Genomic DNA, 10,863 nt, shown 5'->3' with positions numbered 1-10,863 from the left:
ATTTAGAAATAATTTAATTTTAAAATTTTTATTTATCCGTAATGAGATAATTTATACCTACATAAATGTCGAAGGTTTGTTTTAGATCAAAAGTTACGGAAGTCTTCGTTTCTTTCTTAAAATTCATGCCATGTCAAGTGGTGCCACATAAATTAGAATGACGAGAGTACAATAAATATAGACTAATTCTTAAAGTAATTTTCAATATTTAGAAGAGAATCTTTCATGTTTTGATATTGTAATACTCCATATTTTATTAATATTTGACAAAAAGAAATGTAAATGGCAAAAAGTAAAAGAGAGGGGTGAAGTGTCCAAAGACCTAAACTATAAGGTGTTTGGTGTAAATACATATTAATCATTGGACAACGCATATATACAATACATTTACGTACAAGTACAACAAGTCAACAACAGAGAGAAACTGACTCATCCAAAGAGATGGATAGTGAGATACACGCGCCTTAAAAGTAGGTCACCTCGTAAAAGGCGGGGAACAACCTCCGTCTTCTCCAAATTTAAAAACCAAGAAACAGAATACGCAGACCCCTCTTTGTCTAGTTAGTTGCCACCACAAAAAAAAAAAAAAAAAAACGACTCCTACAACTATATTATAGTTACTAGCAGCTGATTCATTTCTTGTTTAAACAATAGTACAACAAGAGAGAGAAAGAAAAATTAAGAGAGTTTTCTTGAAATTGCACATAAAACTGAATGTTGTTCGATTTTCATATTTGAGATGAAAAAAAGAGTACTATGAATCTAACTCGAAAAATTAGACATATTTATAAAAGGAAGGATTTGGAGAAATGTGATGAGGGGTTGTTTATAAAATATTGAAAGGAACAAACATAAGAAAATAAGTAGACTTACAAAACGCACATGGCTTCTTGAGTTTGTTTCTTTTGGTCTCCACATATTTTTTGTTTTAAAATTTTTATTTTTTGGGTTTTTGGTGGTTTTTTTCTCTTTGCATTCACATGGTCTCCTTTAACATTCTTCATAAAGGTCCAAAGGCTTGGGGTATTATTTTTATCTTTGACTGAGCACTTTCAAGAGATTCTTTCAGATCTACAGTGAAAAGGAGAGAAGGTGTGACTCAGAAATTTTTCAACCAACTTTCTTCTTCTTCTTCTTCTTCTTCTTGTTCTGATTCAATAGAAAGTTTCAAGAATTCTTGAAAACAAAGAAAGGTGACAACTTTAAGTCATTTAGTTGACTTTGGTATCTGTGTTACGTGAAATTTGATCTCAGTTTGCATTGCTTATTAGCACATTTTTCATTGGAATAGGCAATTTGAGTTGCTCATTGTATTATGAGTTAGTTGATGAATCCAAGTTGGCTAATTTTTCAATTTTTTTCTCATCTGAATTATTAATCTTTGAGGCATTAAGTATATGTCCCACCTCAATTATGTTCTTGAATTGTAGTATTCTTTATATTCTTGTTGGAGGTTGCAATAAAGGGTTGATTTTTTTTTTCTTTTGCTACCCCATACGAATCATTTGCTCATGTTGATGCATAACTTAAGTTTGTTGATAATTTCTTCAACAATTAACATTAGCTTTTGATTGCAGAAGATTTTTTTGCTTCAAATCAATGATATACCAACAATTTTACTAGCTTCTGCTGTAAAAAGAAAAAATTTGACAAGTTGAAGTTTTTCATTGGTGACTTGTGATGAAGCAAACTGGAATAAATTCTTGCTGATGATTCTGTCACTTTTCACTTCCTATATTTGGATCTTAAAAGATGAAGCCTTCTTAATGCTTGTGGAAATTTCTCAGAGAGATTCAGCTTTTAGTTGTTCTATTGAAGAAAGGTGTAGTGGCTTTTGGCCAGCAATTTGGTATTATCTGTTGTATATATCCTATTGATTATGTGTATATTCATCTATTTGCTCTTTGTTGCACTTGCCTCTCAACTGATACATGAGTCTCACATTGGTTTTTCCAATTATGAATGAATACACTCATCTTTCTTATCCATTTTGTATGCAGCCTTTTTAAGCAGTTCAGCAAAAGGATCTCGAATGGTCACATGCGCCTAGAACAATTTCTCATTCTCCTTATAGCTCTCCGTGTTGAGGATCTTTATTGAAAATTCAGTTAAGTTAAGCTCAGATGCGAGAATTGTATCCTGAGAGTAAAGTTCAGCAATAGTTTGACTTTCTGATTGTAACATAGAATAAGTCTAAAATGGTTTGCGAGATGGAAAGTGGTCAAGCAGATGACATGGACATGGAAATGGAAATGCTTTCGTCGATGTGGCCTGAAGATATGAATGAAGCTGGAAAACAATTCAATATAGATAATCCAGGACTAGATCAAGATATGTTGGAGGAGGTTACAATCAATGAGGATTCCACAATAGTTGATTTCATGCGCCTCTCCGAACTTACTAATTATAGCGAAAAAGGGTCATCTCAGTTGGCCTACTTGGTAAAGAACTGGGAATATAAGCAGGAAAATGCTGTAAGGCTACTCAGAGAAGAGCTTGACAGTCTTAGCAAGCAACAACAAGAATCAGAGCTCAAGAAATTGGAGATATTGGAGAAGTATCAATTCGAGGAGGAAAGATATGGGGGTGATAAGCGTCCAATCTCTATATTGGATGAAGAATTGAAGAGATACATATTCCATGAGGTTCCTAGGAAAAGGAATGATGTGAGAGTTCAAGACAAACTAGAAATAGATGCTGAGTATGACAGCATAAAGTACTGGAAGCAGAGAGCTGAACATTTGGGGAAGTTGTTGGAAGCGAGCGTTCAAAGGGAGCAGACACTACTTGAGAAATTGCAGGAAAGCATAGAAAAACTTGAAAGGCAGTCCTCTCCAGTGGAAGAATTATCTCAGGTTCTGAAAAGAGCAGATAATTTCTTACATTTTGTCCTCCAGAATGCACCGGTTGTCATAGGCCACCAGGTCAGTTTTCTCTAAGAATGATTAGCTGACCTTGCCTAACGTTTCTCCCAAAATCATGTTATATAGTTCTGTAGATATTACCTTGTTGTATCCTTTTGCTTTACAAACTTCTAACCAGACTTATTTTCTCTTCTTAATTTTGTTTCTCCATTCTAGTTCTTTCCATTTTTTTGTATGTAAATTTCTGTACCTTTCCTACTTGTAGTAGTTAAAGCTACCGAGCAAAATGGAATTCTTTTTCAGATGAAGAGAATAGACAGCTATGTCTTAAATTTGGCTGCTCCAACATTATCATGTATGTTATTACAGTTCTCTGAGTTAATGGGACATCAGCTTCATTTGCTCTTGCCTAGTATTAGCTTCACATATGTTGTATCTTCCTCAATGATTTTCAAAATCAAATCATGATATGATGTTTTTTACCATCAAACTAAGTCATGCTCTGTGAATAAATTTGATATTTTCTTCCCCATCATTATAAGCAACTCAATTAATTAATCTACAAGCCTAGGTAAACAGTTGACAGAACACAGGCTGGAGAGTAAATGAGTTGCGCAAATCATTTGCGAAAGTCTAGCAACATACTTTTTAGAACTGTCATTTCTAAAGCTGTGCCTGAGCCTTAGATACTACTCGAACAATGGATAAGTCAAGTATAGGAGCTGCAGACTGCAAACACATATGCTACACTACTAACAACTACCATCTGTCATCCCGGGGACATAAGAAGCTCTCACATTGTCCTAATGATTTAAATACCAGTTACCTTATTTACTAAAACCATGCATTTCCTACTATCATAAATAGGAAAAGAAGTTTTAACTATTGATGCTTGTGTGGTAGACTTCTTCAAAATGGCCTTTCTGATTAAACTTAAGCCAGATAATGGAGGAATCACTTCTGCATATATATTTTAAATGCCTACTCAAAATGTCTTTTAGTGTTTGTTTGCATCAGTCGCAAGTGTGAGAAAGTCCTGGCTTCCAGCATAGTCCAATTGGTCGTACTTGAAAATGCAAGCTACACGTAGTTAGCATCGAAACAGTCTATCTCCCTTTCCTCAATTGTTGTAAGAAACAAAGTTTAATTGGATATCTCTGCATACTTCAATGATCTGATCAGTTTTTCTGCTAGATATTAGAAGTAATTGGGGTGATGAATTTTTTCCTTCTACTCATTCCCCCGATTCCCTCTTCCTAAATATAATTGTCCTCATTTGTCACCAGTAGTTGGACCACTTCCAAATCTTCTTTAACCTCTTTATCATTTTCCTTCTATTTAGAAGGCATATTCATTATTGACATCATATGTTTGGAAGAAACTAAGTGTTCCAATATTCTTTGGTGCAGGATAAAGAGTTGCGCTATCGTTTTATCTACAATCATTTCCCAAGTTTGCGTGAAGAGGTATTTTAACATAATATGCTATAGAACTTCTCCTTAGAAAATGTGAGGTTGCTCATTCTCTCTGGAGGGGAGTTAGTATCTTCTTATTACTCATTCGTTCACTTTGAGGAACTTCTTTGGCATTTATAAAGGTCTTTTAGAATCTGGTATATGCTTTCCTCAATCATACTTATCTTTCAGGATATCATAGGGAAAACAGATGTAGAAATCTTTACTGGTGCTGGTGTAAAGGAATCTCAAGACTTCAAAAAAGAGGTTTTGGAGCGAGGAATACCGGCAAAGAGGGAAATTACATTCGATACGGGACTATTTGGGTCAAAGACCTTTCTAATATATGTCGAACCTGTGTTCAGTAAGGCAGGAGAGACCATTGGTGTAAATTATATGGGAATGGAGATAACTGATCAGGTGAGTTAAATTCTTTACCAGTAGCTCTTGTTGGTATCCGCTATAATGTTTCCGAGGAAATTTTGAATTATTTTGTTCAAAACTTCAGCTTTATCATCAAAATCCAATGGTCTGCATTTCTTACTAGTAACTCTTGTTGGTAATTCTGCCTTTCTATCAAAATCCAAGTCTGTTCCATATAAGACTCTCTGCATCTCTTTGCTAACTCTTTGAGCTTTATCATCAACGTATTTATGGTGAATGATTTATGAAAGCGCAGTAGCAATGTTAATGATCAAATTGCAGGTAAGGAAAAGAGAAAGAATGGCAAAGCTACGAGAAGAGATAGCTGTACAGAAGGCCAAGGAGACAGAACTTAACAAAACTATTCACATAACAGGTTCATTTGCACATTATATGCTTTTATGTATATATATGTGGAGTCAGCTGCTAGAAGAATAATCATCACTAATGTTATCTTCTTTTATTTGTTGCAGAGGAGACAATGCGAGCAAAACAAATGCTTGCAACCATGTCTCATGAGATTAGATCTCCTTTGTCAGGAGTAGTCAGCATGACCGAGATTCTTTCTAACACAAAACTGGACAAGGAACAACGTCAGCTTGTGAATGTAATGTTATCTTCAGGAGACTTGGTTCTTCAACTAATAAATGATATCCTTGATCTTTCCAAAGTTGAATCAGGTTCAACTTCATTTCCTCTTCTCTCTTATGTTGCAGTATTTGCTAAAGAATTTGACGCTATCTCCTAGATGTTAATTAGAATGTGGATGTTGCTATGAATGGTGTAGATCCAGTTTTCACTGTCTATTGTAGGAATGAATTTCATGAGTTTTTGATTTACAAACTTAGCTGGAAAGTTGAAGGACATTGTTCAATAGATGAAGAGTTTAAGAAATAAGAATATAGAAAAGGATATGATAATTATTTGGACAAGAGGTAGTTTGCAAATTTGAGAAAACAATTTTTCTGTTTAGATTTCCTTTTGGATAACACAAGTGTCTCAGTGATATGCTAATTAACTCTATGGAATTTTACATGAACAACATTTGTCAGTGTCTGAGTGATTTTGTTTCTTCTCTTATCATTAAATGGTTATATATACTTCGAGTAACTTGATCGTACTGAAAGAAAGAAATTATATAATTCTTCTTCAGGAGTAATGAAGTTGGAAGCCACAAAATTCCGACCAAGGGAGGTTGTAAAGCATGTCTTGCAAACTGCAGCAGCATCACTACAGAAAATGTTAACTTTGGAAGGACACGTTTCTGAAGATGTTCCTATTGAGGTAAGAACTCTACCATGAATTATTCACGTTGATGTTAACTTCGCCCCATTGTTCGACCCCATTTATAAGAACATGACACCAAAAAAAGCTCAGAAAGATATCAGTTTCATATTATTTATTGCTTTACAATTTATTAACTATAAATTACTATTTGGTCTCTGCTCTGAACCCGATTGAGCACCTCGGCATCTTGTTATTCTGGCTTGTAAGTAAGTCAAAGCAAGAGTTTTGTTGCTTTTTCTGGGCGTAGAGTTATTTTTCATAGATCAGAACTGCACTAGTACCAAATCAGGAGCTATTCGATTATAATTGAATGCAACTCAAGGAGATTATGAATTGATTCAAAGTTAAAAACAACAAGCATCATGAAATGGACTTAGTGATTGCACTAACTTATTGACTGCCCAGGAACTCCTCAATCCAGATTTCTTGTAAGGATTATATTTTCAATTTTTATTCCTAGTTTGGCAAAATGTTGGAGATACCTTCACCTGCAATTTAGTATGTAACAAACATGAATATGAGCATTCAACTTTTTAGCAATATGTAGAAGATTATGACTAGCAGCCGTGTTTGATATTCCAAGCCAAAATTCTAGCAGGCATCATCTGTGTTCTTTTTGCACATACCAGACCAACCTTACTGTCATTCACTGATGAGCATCCAATTGAAGGAATAGCTTTTCTGTTTGTATTATTCTTGCAACTATTTGAGTGAGATGAGTGCTATAGGAGCGGTTGAAAGCTTTGGAAAACAGTGTACATGTCTGTTGACCATTTGACCTGGACTCCTCACAGTTATGATTTAGAAATTTGACCTAATAAAAGCATGTCTAACAGCTTGTTCCCCCCCAAATTCATTATCTATCCAGTTTATTTTTATGGTCTTCCTACTGAAGAGTTCTCCTTAAATCAGGTTATTGGGGATGTACTAAGAATTCGCCAGATTCTCACGAACTTGATCAGGTATGTTGGTTGCTGAACGCTTCCGTGGTGCTAGATCATTCATGCTATAGTGCTCATTAGTTGAAACATCTCCTGCATGTTCTTATTTCTTTTTTAGTCTTGTTCTCGTTCTCTGCAAATCAAAGATATCTCTACAGTGGAAAGAAATGAAATGTGGACATCCTTCTGTTACTTGAGCATCCCAAATTTTGGCATCCTGTTATTTCATAGTAAAGTACCAGAAAAGATTCTCTTTCTGTTTGTTGAGAAACACTTAATATTTGTCTTTTCATGAATCAATAAGATACTTACAACTATAATGCCACCTTTGCTTCATTCATCCAGTTCATCATCTTGGATCTCCTTTTCATGTAACGCGACACAACTACTGAAATGTTGATATGTGCTTATCACTGCATTATGTGTAGTCCTTTCATTTATCTTAGGTGCACTAAAGTAGTTTTTTTATGTTATCCAGCAATGCTATAAAATTTACTCATGAGGGAAAGGTTGGTATAAAGCTATATGTGGTTGCCGAGCCATCTCCTCTTGTGAAACAAGGATCCCACAAGAGGATGGCTTCTGATAATTCAAAGGTTTCAGCAAAGATATGGAAGGAGGATAACTGTACATCACCATCTCACAACGCCCTTGTTCGAAAAGGCTCTGGTGGATGCAAAGATGCTGATGGTGCAAATGAAAGTCGGATGCACAATGGGGGGTGCAATTATTCAGAACAAAATGGGGCTTCAATAGAAGATGAACTGGATGATTCTAACCAGCAGGAAACAACTGTGTGGATACGTTGTGATGTTTACGACACTGGGATTGGAATACCAGGTACTTACAAACTCTGCATTTCTTATTTAAGTCTGTTGGCATATTCATGATGCCATAACTTGGCTCTTTATTTTATTTAATTTTAAAAATTATGGTTCTATTGTTGCTAAGCCAGTTTTACCTTGATTAACAGAAAATGCAATACCCACTCTATTCAAGAAATATATGCAAGTTGGAGCAGATACTGCTCGGAAGTATGGTGGGACAGGACTAGGATTGGCAATCTGCAAACAACTGGTAATTGAAGTGTTTACTCAATAATATGAAAAAATTACTAAAGAAAGAGCCTATTGGTAGGACAAATCAACTAGTATTCAAGTCGATATTCTTTGATAATTTTTAGCTTTCTTGTATTTTGAGTCATAACATTATCTATGATAACATCCTTAAACTTTCCTTTCACTACTATATTTCTTCTTCTTTAATACTGTGATTTTGCTTGCCGTGGTGTCTATCGTAGATAGCCTCTCTACCTGTACAAGGTAGGAGTAAGGTTTGCGTACATAGTACCCTCCCCAGATCCCGCTTGTGGGATCCCGCTTGTGGGATATTGTTGTAATATCCTTAAATTTCCCGATATAGTGGCAAATTGTGAAGTTACATCCCTCACATGGAGTCATGGGGCCTTTTATATTACAATGCCTAACCTTTTATGTTTTCTTGGTTCATCTGGATTAATAAAGTTGCTTTTTCTTAGCAAGCATCATTTTATGATCCCGTAAATATGGCTACGTTCACTAAAGGGCATAACAATTTTCACTTATGGTGACATGACTTTAGCAGAAGTGTCTATGATATTAGTACTTACCTTGACCCCTCATGTTTTAATTGAACAGGCTGAGCTTATGGGAGGTCATATGACTGTATCCAGCAAAGAGCACCATGGATCTACCTTTACATTTATTCTACCTTACACGGTTTCGCCTTTGTGTGATAATTCGGATGACAATGAAGAACTCTCCGAAATAGATAATCATGATACTGCTTCCGAAGAAAATGATGATGATATAAATTCTGGCTTTTTCCAATTCCAACCGCGCACTTTAGGCTCGTTGTTTTCTTCACACAGTTCTGGAAGAGGCACAAAACTATCAGCAAACGGTTTTGGGTTTAACACTTCGAATAAGAGTAACGGGTTGCCAGTGAACTCCTATTCTTTCCCTTCCCATAGCAATACATCAAAAGAGACAGGTTCAGTAGAAGATGCATGTTCAGTAGCTGATGCTGTTGATACATCTTCTGAGCCTGAGTCTTCGTTGAGACACTCCCGAAATTCTGGCAACCCAAGCACGTCCGGTAGAGAGCAAACGAGTAATGGTGTTGTAGATCATCACTTCCATACCCCTTGTTTAACGTCCACTGATGCAAAAAGAGATCAAGGTGAAATTACAGAGAAAATAGAAAAAAGTCAGCTGCAGGAACAACCTGATAGAAGTTCTGAGTGCTCTTCTAGCAATGCTGCAAAGACTTTAAAAACCTCAACAAAACCCAATATCCTCCTTGTAGAAGACAACAAAATACTTGTGATGGTAACACGGTCGATGATGAAGCAGTTGGGTCATGACATAGATATAGTGAATAATGGAGTAGAAGCTGTGCGTGCTGTTCAACGCGACAGTTATGACCTCATTCTAATGGTATGTTTGATTTTCTTTTGGCGAAGCTTTATAAGCATGTAGCATGGTGGCTTATACTCCTACACATGCATGTTTCTTGGTCATGTTAGTATCCCATCTATTGCACAGTTAAAATGAGAGTCCTTGAACATCTAAATAAGAAAAGCTTCAGATTTGGGACTTCCACATTCTCAGTCCATAAGTATCCAGATAAGAAATGTAGCACCAGATGACAATGTGCTGTCTTGTCCAATATTTGCAGCAGATGACGTACCTATAAACAGAAACTTTCTTGTTCTCTACATGCATTAACAGCTTAAATTTGGTAACAAACATTATCCAGGGACTCGAATAATGCTATTTTTTATTTTGTGCAGGATGTGTGCATGCCAGTCATGGATGGTCTTCAAGCTACAAGATTGATACGATCATTTGAGGAATCTGGTAACTGGGACGCAGCAAAGGATGCTGGCATTGATGAAGAGGTGTCTCCTTCACAAGGAAGTGGGAAGCGGATTCCTATCATTGCAGTAAGAGTCTAAACACTAAATGCATATATAGCTGTTTATGCAAATGAAAAAAATAAAAATATCAGGCTATTCCTAACATATTGAAGCTTCCAAATACTAGGACATTTATGTGGCTAGCCTCCTAGCTTGTTTTTTCATCGTTTCATGCATTGCTTTTCTTTTCCGGTTAATTCTCTGCTGCTGCTGCTTACTGATGAAACTCGTTTACGTTATTGCAGATGACAGCCAATGCATTATCAGAAAGTGCAGAAGAGTGTTATGCAAATGGTATGGACTCTTTTGTATCAAAGCCAGTTACATTCCAAAAGTTAAAAGAGTGTCTTCAACAGTATCTGCCATGACATCTTTCCTTGTAAATGTATGCAAACTGTACAGGAAAAGAAGAAGAAAAAAGAAAAAAATGAATGTGTTAGGAAATTTTGTAATCAGTGTATCAAGTTGCTATGCAACTAGTTATCTTGTTCAGAATGATCAATGTACATTAATAGTCGGCCTTTTGTTCCTCTACTAGTCCTCATAGCGGCCATCTGAAACTGATGATGTGGACTTTAACAAAAATGGAAAGGTTTTTTATGAATTCCATTGAAGAGGGAATAAACTACGAGCATCATTATGTATCATTACACTGACAGTGTATATTACTTATAAGCTTTTTCAAATACATATATATTCACCCCACCAGGATTTGCAATAGTATACTAACTGATGTTGTTTCCAATTTGTTACTTCTGTTCGTGTTGATAATAAAGAATAAACTCCATTTGATCTCCTTAACCGTTTCCCAGTTGGATAAACAAGAACCCTTTCACTTTTTGAAACAGTTTAGCAAGCAATTAAAGCAACTGCTTTAGGCCCATATTTTTGGGTGCCCTATTATTTATTACACCTAATAGGTTATGTATAAGTTT

The 10,863-nt window shown here is 35.7% G+C and overlaps 1 protein-coding gene across 3 annotated transcripts; it reads left to right on the top strand.

The window, feature by feature from the left end:
* Nucleotides 1–572: 572 nt before the first annotated feature.
* Nucleotides 573–10,532, top strand: LOC104101553 (histidine kinase 5). 3 transcript variants are annotated; one of them, XM_009609029.4, is made up of 13 exons: nt 573–1,092; nt 2,001–2,924; nt 4,274–4,330; nt 4,511–4,738; nt 5,024–5,117; nt 5,215–5,421; nt 5,895–6,025; nt 6,941–6,990; nt 7,448–7,809; nt 7,943–8,046; nt 8,646–9,446; nt 9,803–9,955; nt 10,174–10,532. In XM_009609029.4, the coding sequence occupies exons 2-13, from the start codon at nt 2,199–2,201 to the stop codon at nt 10,294–10,296; spliced, it is 3,036 nt and encodes a 1,011-aa protein (XP_009607324.1). In that variant the 5' UTR covers nt 573–1,092; nt 2,001–2,198; the 3' UTR covers nt 10,297–10,532. The 3 variants fall into 3 exon arrangements, with proteins under 3 accessions (XP_009607324.1, XP_009607323.1, XP_070038552.1); XM_009609028.4 differs by having other exon boundaries at nt 573–1,193; XM_070182451.1 differs by lacking the exon at nt 573–1,092 and adding an exon at nt 1,253–1,822.
* The last annotated feature ends 331 nt before the right edge of the window (nt 10,533–10,863 follow it).

Source organism: Nicotiana tomentosiformis, chromosome 8, assembly GCF_000390325.3.
Source record: "Nicotiana tomentosiformis chromosome 8, ASM39032v3, whole genome shotgun sequence".
Taxonomy (NCBI): Eukaryota; Viridiplantae; Streptophyta; class Magnoliopsida; order Solanales; family Solanaceae; genus Nicotiana; species Nicotiana tomentosiformis.
This window is presented reverse-complemented; position numbering and strand designations above follow the sequence as displayed.

Excerpts from the sequence above, each read along its gene's own strand:
- LOC104101553 (XM_009609029.4), top strand. The coding sequence starts at position 2,199 with ATGGTTTGCGAGATGGAAAGTGGTCAAGCAGATGACATGGACATGGAA. Across the intron at positions 4,739-5,023 it reads GAATGGAGATAACTGATCAG|GTAAGGAAAAGAGAAAGAAT; the intron begins GTGAGTTAAATT and ends ATCAAATTGCAG. Across the intron at positions 7,810-7,942 it reads CACTGGGATTGGAATACCAG|AAAATGCAATACCCACTCTA; the intron begins GTACTTACAAAC and ends CTTGATTAACAG.